The sequence below is a fragment of the Nestor notabilis genome, unplaced genomic scaffold (genome assembly GCF_000696875.1).
Source record: "Nestor notabilis isolate BGI_N333 unplaced genomic scaffold, ASM69687v1 scaffold31402, whole genome shotgun sequence".
Classification (NCBI taxonomy): domain Eukaryota; kingdom Metazoa; phylum Chordata; class Aves; order Psittaciformes; family Psittacidae; genus Nestor; species Nestor notabilis.
The window spans coordinates 1-12,940 of NW_009917509.1; the positions used below are offsets into that span (position 1 = coordinate 1).

Here is a 12,940-nt window from a genome sequence, read left to right on the forward strand (position 1 = left end):
AATTATTCTATGATTCTATGAAAGAAGCCCACTATTGATGTGAGTACTGTGTATTCAGGGATGAATAGGATAAACTACTGAGAACCGACACTCCAGAGAATGTAGCAGAAATGCTGCTTTGGCTTATAATGATGAAAAAATCCTGTCTGTTCCACTCTTCATCGGACTTTTTTTTTTTTTTTTTAAAGGTTGTCACCTTTTCTTGTCTGAAATATTCTCTTACTCTGTCTTTAGAAATATGAAAAAGGATTAGACTAACTTTTGAAGAGGTAACAACTTGCAAAAGCAAAACAAACTGCAGCTTTTGGAAGGGATAGAAAACTCTCTGGCATGTGCATGGTGGTAGGTGGCTCATTTTGATAGGGCTACATACCTGCATTTTGTCCATAACCGGAGTTATTCTTCCTTGAGTTTACTCTGGTTTTATGTCTGTATGAAAATTCGTTTCTTGGACTAATACTTCCATTTTTTATCTTGGATCTTGTTTTTTCTGGCAGCTATAGCATTTTCCTGAAATTTAGCTCTTACTTAATTCTCTATTAACTTGGTGGTGGGATTTTCTCAGCTGACCCTTTAATGCCCTGGCAATGTGTAGTTCAACCTGCCGTTCTATTAAATCTTTTCAGACGTTACTGAAATGGTCTTTTTTTTTTTTTTTATTTTTTATTGTAGGTTTCATATATACTGGAGAAGTTGTGCATCGAATGTTAACAGCTACACAATATATTGCACCCTTAATGGCAAATTTTGACCCCAGTGTGTCAAGAAATTCAACTGTCAGATACTTTGATAATGGTATGTAGTAGTCCTTCCTAAATGAATGTGTGTCAGTTGGCTCTTCATATTTTCCTAAAAAAACTATTTTTGAAGGAAAAATTGAAGAATTTTTTAATTTTTTTTTATCCTTTTTCTTTTTCTTTTTTTTTTTATATACAGGCTTTATAAAACACGTGGCTAGACATCCATAAGCAGTTCTTAATTTAGAACACAGTTAAAGAGTCATGAATGGATTTTTCTAATTGGACAGGTATCTTCTGGATGTTAAAGAACATAAACTAGCAATGTATTTTATCAGTTTTAAAATGAAAAATCTGTCTTGTATACAAGGGCCAGTTCCTGTCATACATAGTAAATACCATCCTCCCTCTAATTAAAATGAAAATAGCATTTGTGGAATGCAAGAATACAGCGAAGCAAGGCAGGTCAATGACTAAGTGTGCATGGAGTACCACGACTGGAATCCAATACACTCATCTTCACCACAAGTTCGCAACAGTCCGTTGTACAAAAGATTGAAAGGGTGAAAGGCAGACTACAGTGTTATACTTGAAAATCTGTGAGGTATTTCAAAGACCTCGAATGCATGGATATTTGTCTCATGAAGTTAGTTACAATCAATATTTTGAAAACATAACCTATGTGTTAAAAAGGCATCTTTTGCCTTACATTGGGCCTCTACTGGTCAAATCCAATGAAAGTGACAGATAAAAGTGAATTTAAAACCTTAGAGAGTTCAGTATCGTGACTTATTATCATGAGACTTGTGATTGTCTTAAATCTTCCTGGATAAGCCTGTGCCATTCTTTGTGTGTTTATTCATTATAAATTTAATCACAAACTACAAACACATCAAAAAATGTCACTTTTCCAACCAGGTGTGTTAATTTTTGTTCCTTATATTGGGTTTCCTGTAATCTTTGCACCTAGTCCTAACCTTTCATTTCAATCTAGTTATTACTTGCAGCATTTATTTGTTAAAAATCCAATAAAATAAACATACATGAGAAAGTCCTACTGCTTGCATGGAGAACTTTCAAACAGAAAAAACCATTATTTTAATTTCAGAAATTATTTGATATTATGGCCTGAGATTTGTCATCTTTACTGGAAGAATCTGAGGATTCTGGGAATTGTATTCCTGACTTCCAGTCTTCATAACAGGTGTATCACACTGTGTTACATGGCTTTCATGGCCAGGTTGAATACTTCTTTGAGATTTTGGATCCCTCTTCATGTGATCTTTTGGACCCCCTGTGCTTTAGGACAAAGAATTTGCTATCTTACCCCAAATAAAAAGGAACTGAGCAAATTGTATCTTGAGCTCCTTGTTTCTCAGTCATCTGTGTCTTATCCCTGTGGGTAAGTGTGCGGCTTCAGTGCAGCATCTGCAGTGGGCAAGCATAGAGTGTGGTGACCATCAAAGTCTCTGTCATGGAGCTAACTGCAAGGAACTTATATACACATGAACCTACATAAAGGCCCTCAGAATGAGAAGACTGCTTTGGAGGTAGCTGGCTTTCACTTTAGCTTGAGACTCTGAGATGCACATAGATCTGAGGGACTAAAAGACTGACTATAAGACATTCTGGTTATTTTTGTTACAATAGTTTTAAAAGTCCCTTTAAATTCCTTTTAAATGAAATTCAATGCACTCAAATACTCAGAAAGCAGTTAATGAATGTTGTTACAGAAACAAAAATACACTAGGTGCACAATTAATGAGCATGTACTATACTTATGAAAGATACCTGGGACAAAAATGTGTTAGACTTAGTGCAGTATGCACAAAAAAATTTGCATTCTCATCATTTCATGACATCCCCTACCAAGATGTGTTTGTGAAAGTTACAGCACGGAAGACCTATGGCAAAAGATGTTTCAAGGATATACCAAAACTGCATTGAGCTGGCTGCTTACTGACCCACCTTGAACACTCCAGGAAGAAAATAAATTAAGCTATTGTGAATCAAAGCACATAATGCCCATTAGTGCCAAAGAGAAAAGTGTGTTGAGGAAAGTGTAGAAAGATGAAAAAGTAATTTTCAGTAAACACAGTTTTGGTGATAAGTGTCTTTCAGCCAAGCTGCTTGAATATAACCCTTGACATCTGTAAAACGTGCTCACAGGGTATGCAAGTTGCTTGGGGTACGTTTTTGGTGTGGTAAGTGGATATTCAGCCAGAGAACTCCCATGAATATTAATGAGCCTCTTGCAACTAAATCTCTGCACACCAGACTCAATATTTGCCCTGTCTGTGAATTCTTACTAGTTTTAATTTAAACTACATTTATTTATTGCCAACACCTAATATTTTTCAACTTGCAGAACCTTGGTAAGGGCTTGCACCATGCAGAAAAATATTAATGTATAGTTAATGGAAGAATCAGAATTCCTCAAACAATCAAGTTTTACTAAACAGGCAATGCTATTAAGCAGTGCACATTTCAAAGTCATCAGGATATATATATCAAATGTAAAAAAAAGCCACTGCAGAGCAGTGGTAGTGGCAGCACACCTGAACTGAGAGTGCTGGGTCCTGCCTTTAGTGATTATTGACTCCTTGTGCAATTCCAAACAAGTTATTTGCCCAGTCTTGCTTTAACAGACTTTAGTGTGAGTAGTGGAGGTAGTTATTTGTGGCACTGTGGTGTCCACCTTTAAGAGGATTTCAGCTGCAACTTGTTTGTAATATCTTTGGCATTTCAAGATCTAGGGCTGAAAGTTGCTAAAAAGAAAAAAATCACTGTTCTTGTTTCAGATAATTGCAGTTAAGTACACTTCCTACAGGCAGTTAATATTTTTCTTACTTTTTTTTTCTTCCCTTTGCTTCTCTACCCCCACTCTGGGGTTCACAGGCACAGCATTAGTTGTCCAGTGGGACCATGTACATCTGCAGGATAATTACAACCTGGGCAGTTTCACTTTTCAGGCCACCCTTCTCAATGATGGGCGTATCATTTTCGGCTACAAAGAAGTAAGTTGGGTCTGAAAATCGTCATTTAAGTAGACAAATTACATATACCTGTCAGGAACTTCCCTAAATCTCTGGGGTGGGGGTGGGGGGTAGAGGATATTTGAAAGTTCAGCTGTATAAGGTAATTTCATTATAATTCTTATAGAATCACTATTTTCGTGAAAATTACATTGTATTATGAAAGTGATGTTCATGTGATGGACATGAAAAGTGTCAATGTGGGTTAAATGTTCTACTCCTGGATTTCAACTGGCCTTTTTTGAGTGTTTCTTAGAGTTGACTATTTAGTAAATTCTTGATTGCTTAGTAAATTCCTCTTGGATTTTGAAAGGTGGGGTATGATTTGCTCAATTAGTTCACCTAATTTGGGCCTGCTTGAAAATACTCTAGAATCAATGGTTAGTATTAAAAGGTCACTTTTTTCCTGCAGCTATCACTTCTTGGCAACTGATGTGTTACAAAAGTTCATATATTTCAAATAAGAAATGACTGGTTTGTGTCTCTAGCTCTGTGAGGTTTTTCTCCTATTTGGTGATAACACTGGTTAGATTGAGGCCATTTGCCTTCATATCACCAATATGTTGTTTTCTCAGTTGGGCTTTTCTACATTCTCAAAATGTTTCAGAATTTCAGCTGTTACTCCAGGTGACTTTTTTTTCTTGATAGAGTTGTTAGAGCCCTGGAGGCTAAAGCCTAGAGAATATACCTCCAGTTGAATTTCATACAAATGAGAATCTGACGGTAGATAAATCTCTAGGGGAAAAGGAAAATTTCTTTCTTTTTTGATTGTTTTAATTTTAGTTTGGCGTGCAAAGGGTGACTTTCTTTTCAAGCTGTCTCTTTGTTGTCTTCCATATATTAGAAAATGCAATCAGTGATATGACTGATTGTCCAGATTTGGAGAAATCTGGGCTCTTTTTTGTCTATATACTATATACTAGTTGTGAACCTTCAAGCACATTTTTCATGCCTGTGTTGAAACCTTGCCCCTGAGTGAAGCAGAAATAATAGTGCTCTTCTCCCCTTCATTAGAAATCTGGTGAGGATCTAGGTTATTCTGGCAGCACTCAGATCTTCACCGAAGACAGATGTCTTTGCACCTTGCAAACAGGATTGCTGCAGGATACTCTTGCTGGATTAGTTTTGTAGACAAAAGAAGCTTCTGCTATGCCCATGTACCTGGCTTTTCTTTATCTTATAAAAGACAGGCTGATGAAAGGTCTGCTTCAGCTCTGTTTCTGAATGTTATGTACAGGCTAGTAATCTCCCTCTATGAAAATGCAATTCATTTGCGTTTTGACTCCAAACCTTTTTAAAGAAAAAAAGAAAAATCTTTATAAACACTGCAGAAAATTTCCTGCCTTCAAGACCCAGAGAAATGGGGAGGGGCAATACTTCAATTTGTTATTTTAAGATAAATTTGACAAGAACTACATATGCATTCTGGAATTAGAATGGTGTCGTTTTCAGGACACTGCTATACTTGGTTATGATATGCTCTACGCTCTCTATTACTGTCCAGCCCTCTGCAACATGAGTTTAATATGGGTGATAGAAGCTGTTGCTCTAAATTGATAGTATTCTGAGTACCTTAAATGTAAATGATGATGCAGAGTGCCAGGTAGTGCAAAACTTTATTCATTTAAGAAGACAGGAGGAAATAGGCCTGGAGGAAATGGGAGTTGCGTGCATGTATGTCATTTAATCTGTGGATAAACCATTTCTGTGCTACACTGGTGCAGGGTGCTTGCTCTCACTACACTATTGGAAGCTTTCTCCAAGATCCACAGTTCTTTTGTGGGAAGGAATTATTAATATTCTTTTACTAATCCTGAGGCAGAAAGAATTGGAATTTACAAATGGGATAATTTGCATTTTTTCCACTGCTGAATCCTTGAAATCCACTATCATGAGTTACTCGTGTCCTGAATGGCAATAACACACATCACTTTAGAACTATTGCACATGCTTAAGGAAAGAGACTTTTTGAAGTGGTAATAGTAACATACTGGTAAACTGTATATCTTTTGACAAAAGATTTTTGTAAAATCTTAGAATGTTACAACTAGTGTGTTCCTCTGGGAGTTACTTGGTGAATGGATTTGGAAACTGAGATTTCCAGAAGACTGCACACTTTATTTGTAGCTTTCACTCCATTAAAACTGCCTCAGGTTTTCACCTAAATGAGGAACATTGAATAAAATTTCCAGTCACTGCTCAGACACAAGTTGTCGGAAAAGAATAACTAAGACACTTGTAAATTTAAACTTGACTTTAGTGCTTGTAAGTGTGGCTAGAAATTGATTTACTTTCCAGTACTGAATCCATTGCTTTCTGAGGGTGTCTTTCCTTCTGGAATCATTTCTTTCACTAGTGAGTCAGGAGCCCTGTTAACTCCGGTAAGATTACTTGTGTGAGTGCTCACTAGCATGAGTAAAAGTTGCTAGAGAAGATTCCCTCCACCTTTATTGTGCCATTTCATTTTAGCATCACAGTTCATCAAAAATGACAGTGATGTATGTATGGCAAATCTGCTAGGAGGTCTTCATTACACTGGCACTGAAATTCTCCAAGCTGAAACATCATATCAGAAATACAGCAGACAGGTTGGCAGTAACTTTATAAAGCATCCCACAGGGACTCTCTACTAGTGACACCAGGCTTTTATCTTGAAGAATCTAGATTAAAAATAACTCTGATTATACATTTAAGGGAGGTACAAATAGGGACTTTTATGTCTAAAGCACTTCAGGTTAATTTTGCCTTTATTTCTTATTTATTAAAATCATTCGAATTCCCTTTTCCATATCCTTCCTGCTCCCACATCAGGTTTGCTATCTCATGAACTTGGTGTTGACCACCAATGCAGGATCTTGGCTGAGGTTTGCTAAGCATCAAAGGAGCTGTTCTGCCCAGTCTTCTGCTTTCTGTTGTTTGCCCTGTAGGAAACAGTCTGAAATGTACAATTGTTATGCAAAATCCAGAATAGATTGTCAAAAATAAAACATTTAGAAAAGAAGATGAGCCACCAGGATAGTGAAAATATGGAGGTGTCAAAATATCTTTTAGAAGAGTTAATGGGTAGGAGAAGGAGCTGTACAGTCAAGTTTTCAAAATGTAAAAACAGTTTGAAATATAACAAGGTCCTATAGCAAGACAATCATTTATTTATATACCAATTTACTTTGTTTACAGTACGTACACCTTTCATTTTAACTGTCACTTTGCTTACACCAGCTGTTAGTGTTCTGGCAAATGGGCAGTATGTCAGAAGACATCAGCTGGCAGGAAAATTTTCATTTTAACTGTCACTTTGCTTACACCAGCTGTTAGTGTTCTGGCAAATGGGCAGTATGTCAGAAGACATCAGCTGGCAGGAAAATTTTAGTGGTACACCTCTACTATGTATGAAATACATTACAGTGCAAACTAGCCAGCAGAACATAGTAACAAAGAAAATTTTCAGCAAACTTATACTTTTTTATGCATTAGTAGGGAATACTGATTTCTTAAGTTCTAAATTTCACAGAAGTTCAATTCTCAAGAGCTTTGCTTTTTATTGAACAAAGTAACTTTTCCATATAGTCTTTTCTCATTAGTGCTTATAGCAGCTAATGTTCCTTAGTGTAACATTTGGTTTCTATTTCTGTCCATGACTAATACAGGACAAATTAGGCAAAGGTACCAAAGGCTATGTTAATGGTTTAGGATATTTTTCTTAATTCCATTGGCTTGAAGGCTTTCTTTGTTCATTTAAATCGTAATGACTCTCTATTTATGTAGTCATCCAGAAAGTATTATTAAAGTTGAAATGCTTCTTCAAATTGCCCAATATGTGACGTTGGAAAATAATTCTGAGAGACTTCTGGTAGAATTTCTTTCTACTGTGAAAGGAGGCAGAATTGAATGGAACTGATTAAGTGCCAGCACTTAGATAAAATTGATGCTCCTGCTATGCATAATGGAAGATACTCTCTTTTCAGTAACAAGACTCCAAAGCTTTTGATTGTTTCCTGAAAACCACAAAAACAAACAAACAAAACCCAAAAGCACGGTCTTCATGGTTATTCTGCCTGCATTATACATGCATTTCTTTGCCTCTGTTATTATTATAAAAAATATTATTAACTTGGAAACACGATCTTTGATGTTATCAGGTGATCAGTTTATTCAGGTTAAAATTCCTGATTAAGTTTCTGACAGTTTGGCCTGTAGAGTAATTAATAACTATTGAGGAAACTGGCAATGAAAAGCCTATTGTCCTGGGTTCAGCTACAGCAGTCATTTTTTCTCCTTCTTAGTAGCTGGTGCAGTGCTGTGTTTTTGACTTTCACCCTGGGAACAACGCTGATAACACCGATGTTTTTAGTTGTTGCTCAGTAATGTTTACTCTGACCAAGGACTTTCTCAGTCTCATGCTTTGCCAGGGAGGAGGGGAAGCCAGGAGGAAGCAGAGGCAGGACACCTGACCCAAACTGGCCAAAGGGGTATTCCATACCACAGCACGTCATGCCCAGTATATAAACTGGGGGGAGTTACCCGGAAGGCCCAGATCACTGTTCGGGTCGGGCTGGGTATCAGTCGGCAGGTGGTGAGCGGTTGTGTCCTTTTCCCTTGTTATTCCTCTTATCATCATTATTGGTAGCAGTAGTGGTTTGTATTATACCTTAGTTACTGGAGAGCTGTTATCTCAACCCGTGGGAGTTACATTACTTCGGTTCTCCTCCCAATCCCTCCGGGAGCGGGGGGAGGAAGGAAAAGGTGGGGAGTGAGCGAGCGGCTGCGTGGTTCCATGTTGCCGGCTGGGCTTAAACCACGACACCTATATAAGTGTTATTGCGTTCCTAATTATTATTTTGCAACATACTCTGACTCTTATCTTTGTCTCAGTTTTGAAGTAGGGCAGTAATTGCACCTTCCTTACCATCTCATTCAGAATAGGGTCAGAGGCCATTATTTTACTGTTTTTGAAAAGTAAGATTCTGACATGTCCTCAAAGTTCAAAAGAATAAAATTTGAGAACCCTGGTGGAAAATACTCTCTAGATTACTGATCCCTATGATGAATAGAATTCAACATGAGTTCTAAATATGTTTCTTCCTATTGTTTAAACAGATAATCCAAAATATAGATGTCCATAGCCCCAGTGCTAGTGTGCATTTAGGAAGCCTATTCATAAGCTGATGACTTGTACAACACAAGAGTTCATATTGTCTATGGTAGAGCTAACACACACTTTGGAATGATTCTAGTTAAAATCCATCCTCCGAATGTGATGCCATGCAACCCCTGTCACACACCAGTAACCACTCGCACACTCCTAGCTTACTGTTCAACTGTTTAACATGTCAACCTGTTATGACACATTGTCATTCAGGTGAGGAATTCAGAACACCAGCTCTCTGCTTCCTACCCATGTTTCACTGTAATTTTTAATAAGTTATTTTATCATTTACTACAAGCCTTCTGTCAAAAGGGCATATTTCCTAATAGGCCATCATATGATAAAAGCCCATTTTATCTTGACATCTTATTCAAAAAACTTCACCTATAAAATGGCATTCAGTACACTCATCACAGTGACTGAAGTATTCAGTTCTGTAAAATTATTTCTTTTTCCATACTTTAAAAACAAACATGAATATGATTTTTTTCATGTATCAGGCACAATTTGTGCCTTGAGCTGCCAATTTTGCCAGCATATTTTGTTAGTTAACACACCTACTCACAATGCCAATTCCAACTACATTTTGTGTCCATAAAACTCTGATTCCTTTCTTCATCTGATGTGTTTCCTCTCTAACTTAGAAGAGAAATAGCCATTGCATCCTTCTCATCAGTAGGTTTTTCTAACTTGATTTTCAATAGTTTCTCTAGAGTATCCTCCTCAAAATCTTTAGGACAATTTCTTTGACAGTTGATATAAGCTTTTCTCTACAGTATTCTGAGACTGTGAATAATTCCCTTTTAAATATATATGCTTTCATGCTGGAGAAAGTTTATACACTTATTTCTGAACTTAGCAAGTCTTTTATTTTGAAGATTTTAACAATATAGCTTTCAGCCTTCTTATGTCATATTCTTCAATAACTGCATCAGACCTAAGCTGATATAAGCCAAATTTAAATTAATGTATTACTAGCAGTATTTCCAACCCACTTCTGTTTTTCATGTTGGTTTAACATCATTCCATTTTTGGTACCAAAGCAGATCATGTATGCAAGTACCCCTAAATGGATCAGCTAAGCCAGTCACCAGTCAAGTGAAATAAATGCCAGAACTCACTTTTTCTGCTAATACTCTCAAATGTAACTTTTCCTAGACAGCTACCAGTGCAATTGGGGAAAAAACACAACTAAATGGTATTTTGGGCAGAAGGAGAAGAACAAGTATTGATGCTCAAGTCAATCAGAAGTCATGCCATTACTTGACATGTGCACAGTAGTGAATCCACATCCACTGGATGTGTAGCCAGCTTTTTACCTTGGCATTTTTCTGCTATGTGAAAAATACTGGCCAACAGTATAATTTTGGTAGTTTTACACAGGTAAAGCCAGAGCACATTATTAGATTAGCTGAGCTAGCACCTTGTATCTCAGTTTCTTACAACTGATCCATTTTCATCTGTCTTCATCATAGTAATTAATAAAGGCCAATTTTGAAAAATAATATACCCAACTGTGATATGAAAGCAGAAATGGGTAGAGAATCATAATTTCCTTTGGTGGTTTATCCCAGTGGTTAATAACACTCAATCGTAGAAACATGTGGCTTACTTGGAAGGTACCTGTCTGCAGCTTCCAGCTTCTGGTTGTATCTTTCTGTGCTAGATGAAAAAACTCTTTGGCCTTCTCCCCGTGGCAGTATTCGTTTATGGTAATCTAGCCAGCTTTCCATTTTCCCTTGGAGAAGCCCAACAGAACTCTTTAACTGCACTGTTAATGTCATTTGAGAATTGCAAAAGTTCTCAAACTATTTTTATGACTGTTTCAATCTTGCTTCCTTAAGTTTTCAGCATTGTTTTAAGAAACAGATCCTCCCAAAGTCTGTGTAATGTTTTAGTAATGACCTAATGTGCAGGCAGAAGTAAAACAGGCACCCCGCTCCTAGGCTGTATTTCACTGTAGTGCAACCAAATTTCACAACAATTAAGGTTTTTTGCTGTGATGTCCCTTCAGACAGCTGGAGTTTTTTGTCCACTGCAATACTGAGACTCTTTCCAGAACTGCTGCTTTCTAGAACATGGTCCCAAATCTTTACCTTCTGGTCTTTTTTTCTTCACAATTTTCACAAGGTCTAACTTTGCTACTTGATGCAGGCATTTCATTACTTTTACTCTGCCAGTGTCATCTGTAGAACTGCTAGGCAGTAAATTTATGTTTCCTTCCCTCTCTTTGAGAAAACTTTTGAATACTAGGTCTGATGTCTGGAGGAGCAAGATATACTGTAAAGACACGGTCAGTCTGAGTTGCTTCATTAGCGATGGCTGCTGTTTGTGATAAGTCTAGTTAACTATATTAATATTGTATAAATGCCAGATGATATTAAGTCAAACACCTTAGGAAATTCTAAAGCTATTACATTTATGCAAGTATCAGCCAAAACTGCAATCTTGCACAAAGAATTAAATCAAACTTGACACCTGTTTTCATACATTTAGGTTGCCCAGCATCAATATCTCTGTTACATGAAGCTGGACTAGTCTATGCCTTCTAAGTATTTTTATTTCCTCCTCTATATATTGATAAGTGAGCATCTGGCATTTTCCGTATTTTCTATGACATTGATAATTTCTTTGCTATTCCAAGACATATTAAACGTGTATCACTGGGCCAAAGCTCTTTTCAGGTAGCTCTTCAGTTTTCAGTGCAAGGTAACAGCTATAAACTTTTAAAATGGTCATCACAAGCTGAATTTTCACAGTTCGTGTGTTCAATAGTAGACAAGAGGTATTGCCGCCTCCTCCTTGTCTGATACTAGCTCATCGTCCCACTTTTCCTTCTACTGTGGAAATAGATTACTGAAAATTACTACCCTTTTCTGTTTTGTCATTAATGATTGTTCTGCCTCTAAGTGTTGATGTAAATATTGTTATGTAAGAAGCAAAGCAAACTGGGATAAAATAAAAATTAAAACCAATAATTTCAGTCTTTGATAAATCCTTAGTCATATTATCCTGTATTGTATAAAATATTTATTTAGGAGTTTAATTTATACTGGTTAAGTGTTCATTCTGGCAGTGCTATTATTTTTAGTCTGAATATTTTTACTTTAATATTTCATGTATATCTTCCTGTTTTGTCTTCCAGATTCCTGTTGCTGTGACACAAATAAGTTCAACCAACCACCCAGTGAAAGTGGGACTCTCAGATGCATTTGTGGTTGTGCACAGGATTCAGCAAATTCCCAGTATGTAGAGTTGTAGTGATGCTAATGGCTTGGAGGCTGAGAAATGAGTATAAGCTGATTTCATCAAGGATGATCAGCTACACAACAAATCACTTCACTAGTTTCAGCTTGTTAGTTTAAGTGTAATTTTATTTGCTTGATAATTCCCAATGTGGTTCTGTCATTGTTTGAGCTGATAAATTAAGTAAATAAAACTAAATGGCCAGCCAAATAATGTAAAATTAAACTGTCAACCATCACAATTTGGTATTCTATAGATACTTTGTTTGGAATATGTCTCCATAGCCATAGTAGGGAAGAAGATACCTGTTCAGAAAAAATCATCTGTATCCAAAAAGAGAAAAATATCCGGGCTGAAAGTTCTTGATACTTTACATTCTGAACTTCATGTATCATTTTAGAGAGAGAAAAGGAGAGGTAGTTATTAAACAACATCTTGGGCTCACATAGTCATGACAACAGTAATACAGGTGACATTTAATTTTCTCTGTCTTTATACTTTGCATGGCTTGACTGAAAACGAGTAGTAGGAAATCAAGTGTGATTTCCTTGGGGCTTTGTTTTAACATAATGTGTACAGAGTTTGTCTAGCCATGAAAGATTCTGCTGGCTTTCCAAATCTGCTGGTTTTATTTACACATTTGGAGCAAATTTATTAAGATCAATTTTTGATTATCCCCTAATAGCAGGGTGTAGATGGAAGGAGCTGTGCTAGAACCAGCCTGCTATGACTGAGTCCAAGCATATTCTTCTAAAGTGAACCCTGACAGATGTATG

At 36.8% G+C, this 12,940-nt stretch overlaps 1 protein-coding gene across 1 annotated transcript; it reads left to right on the forward strand.

Moving 5' to 3' along the window:
* Positions 1-672: 672 nt before the first annotated feature.
* Positions 673-12,163, forward strand: LOC104401627 (plexin domain-containing protein 2-like; the record flags this gene model as incomplete). Its single annotated transcript, XM_010009271.1, has 3 exons — positions 673-795; positions 3,636-3,754; positions 12,064-12,163. Coding segments are annotated over 3 exons (342 nt in total), but the record flags the coding sequence as incomplete, so codon positions are not given.
* Between the last annotated feature and the right edge of the window lie 777 nt (positions 12,164-12,940).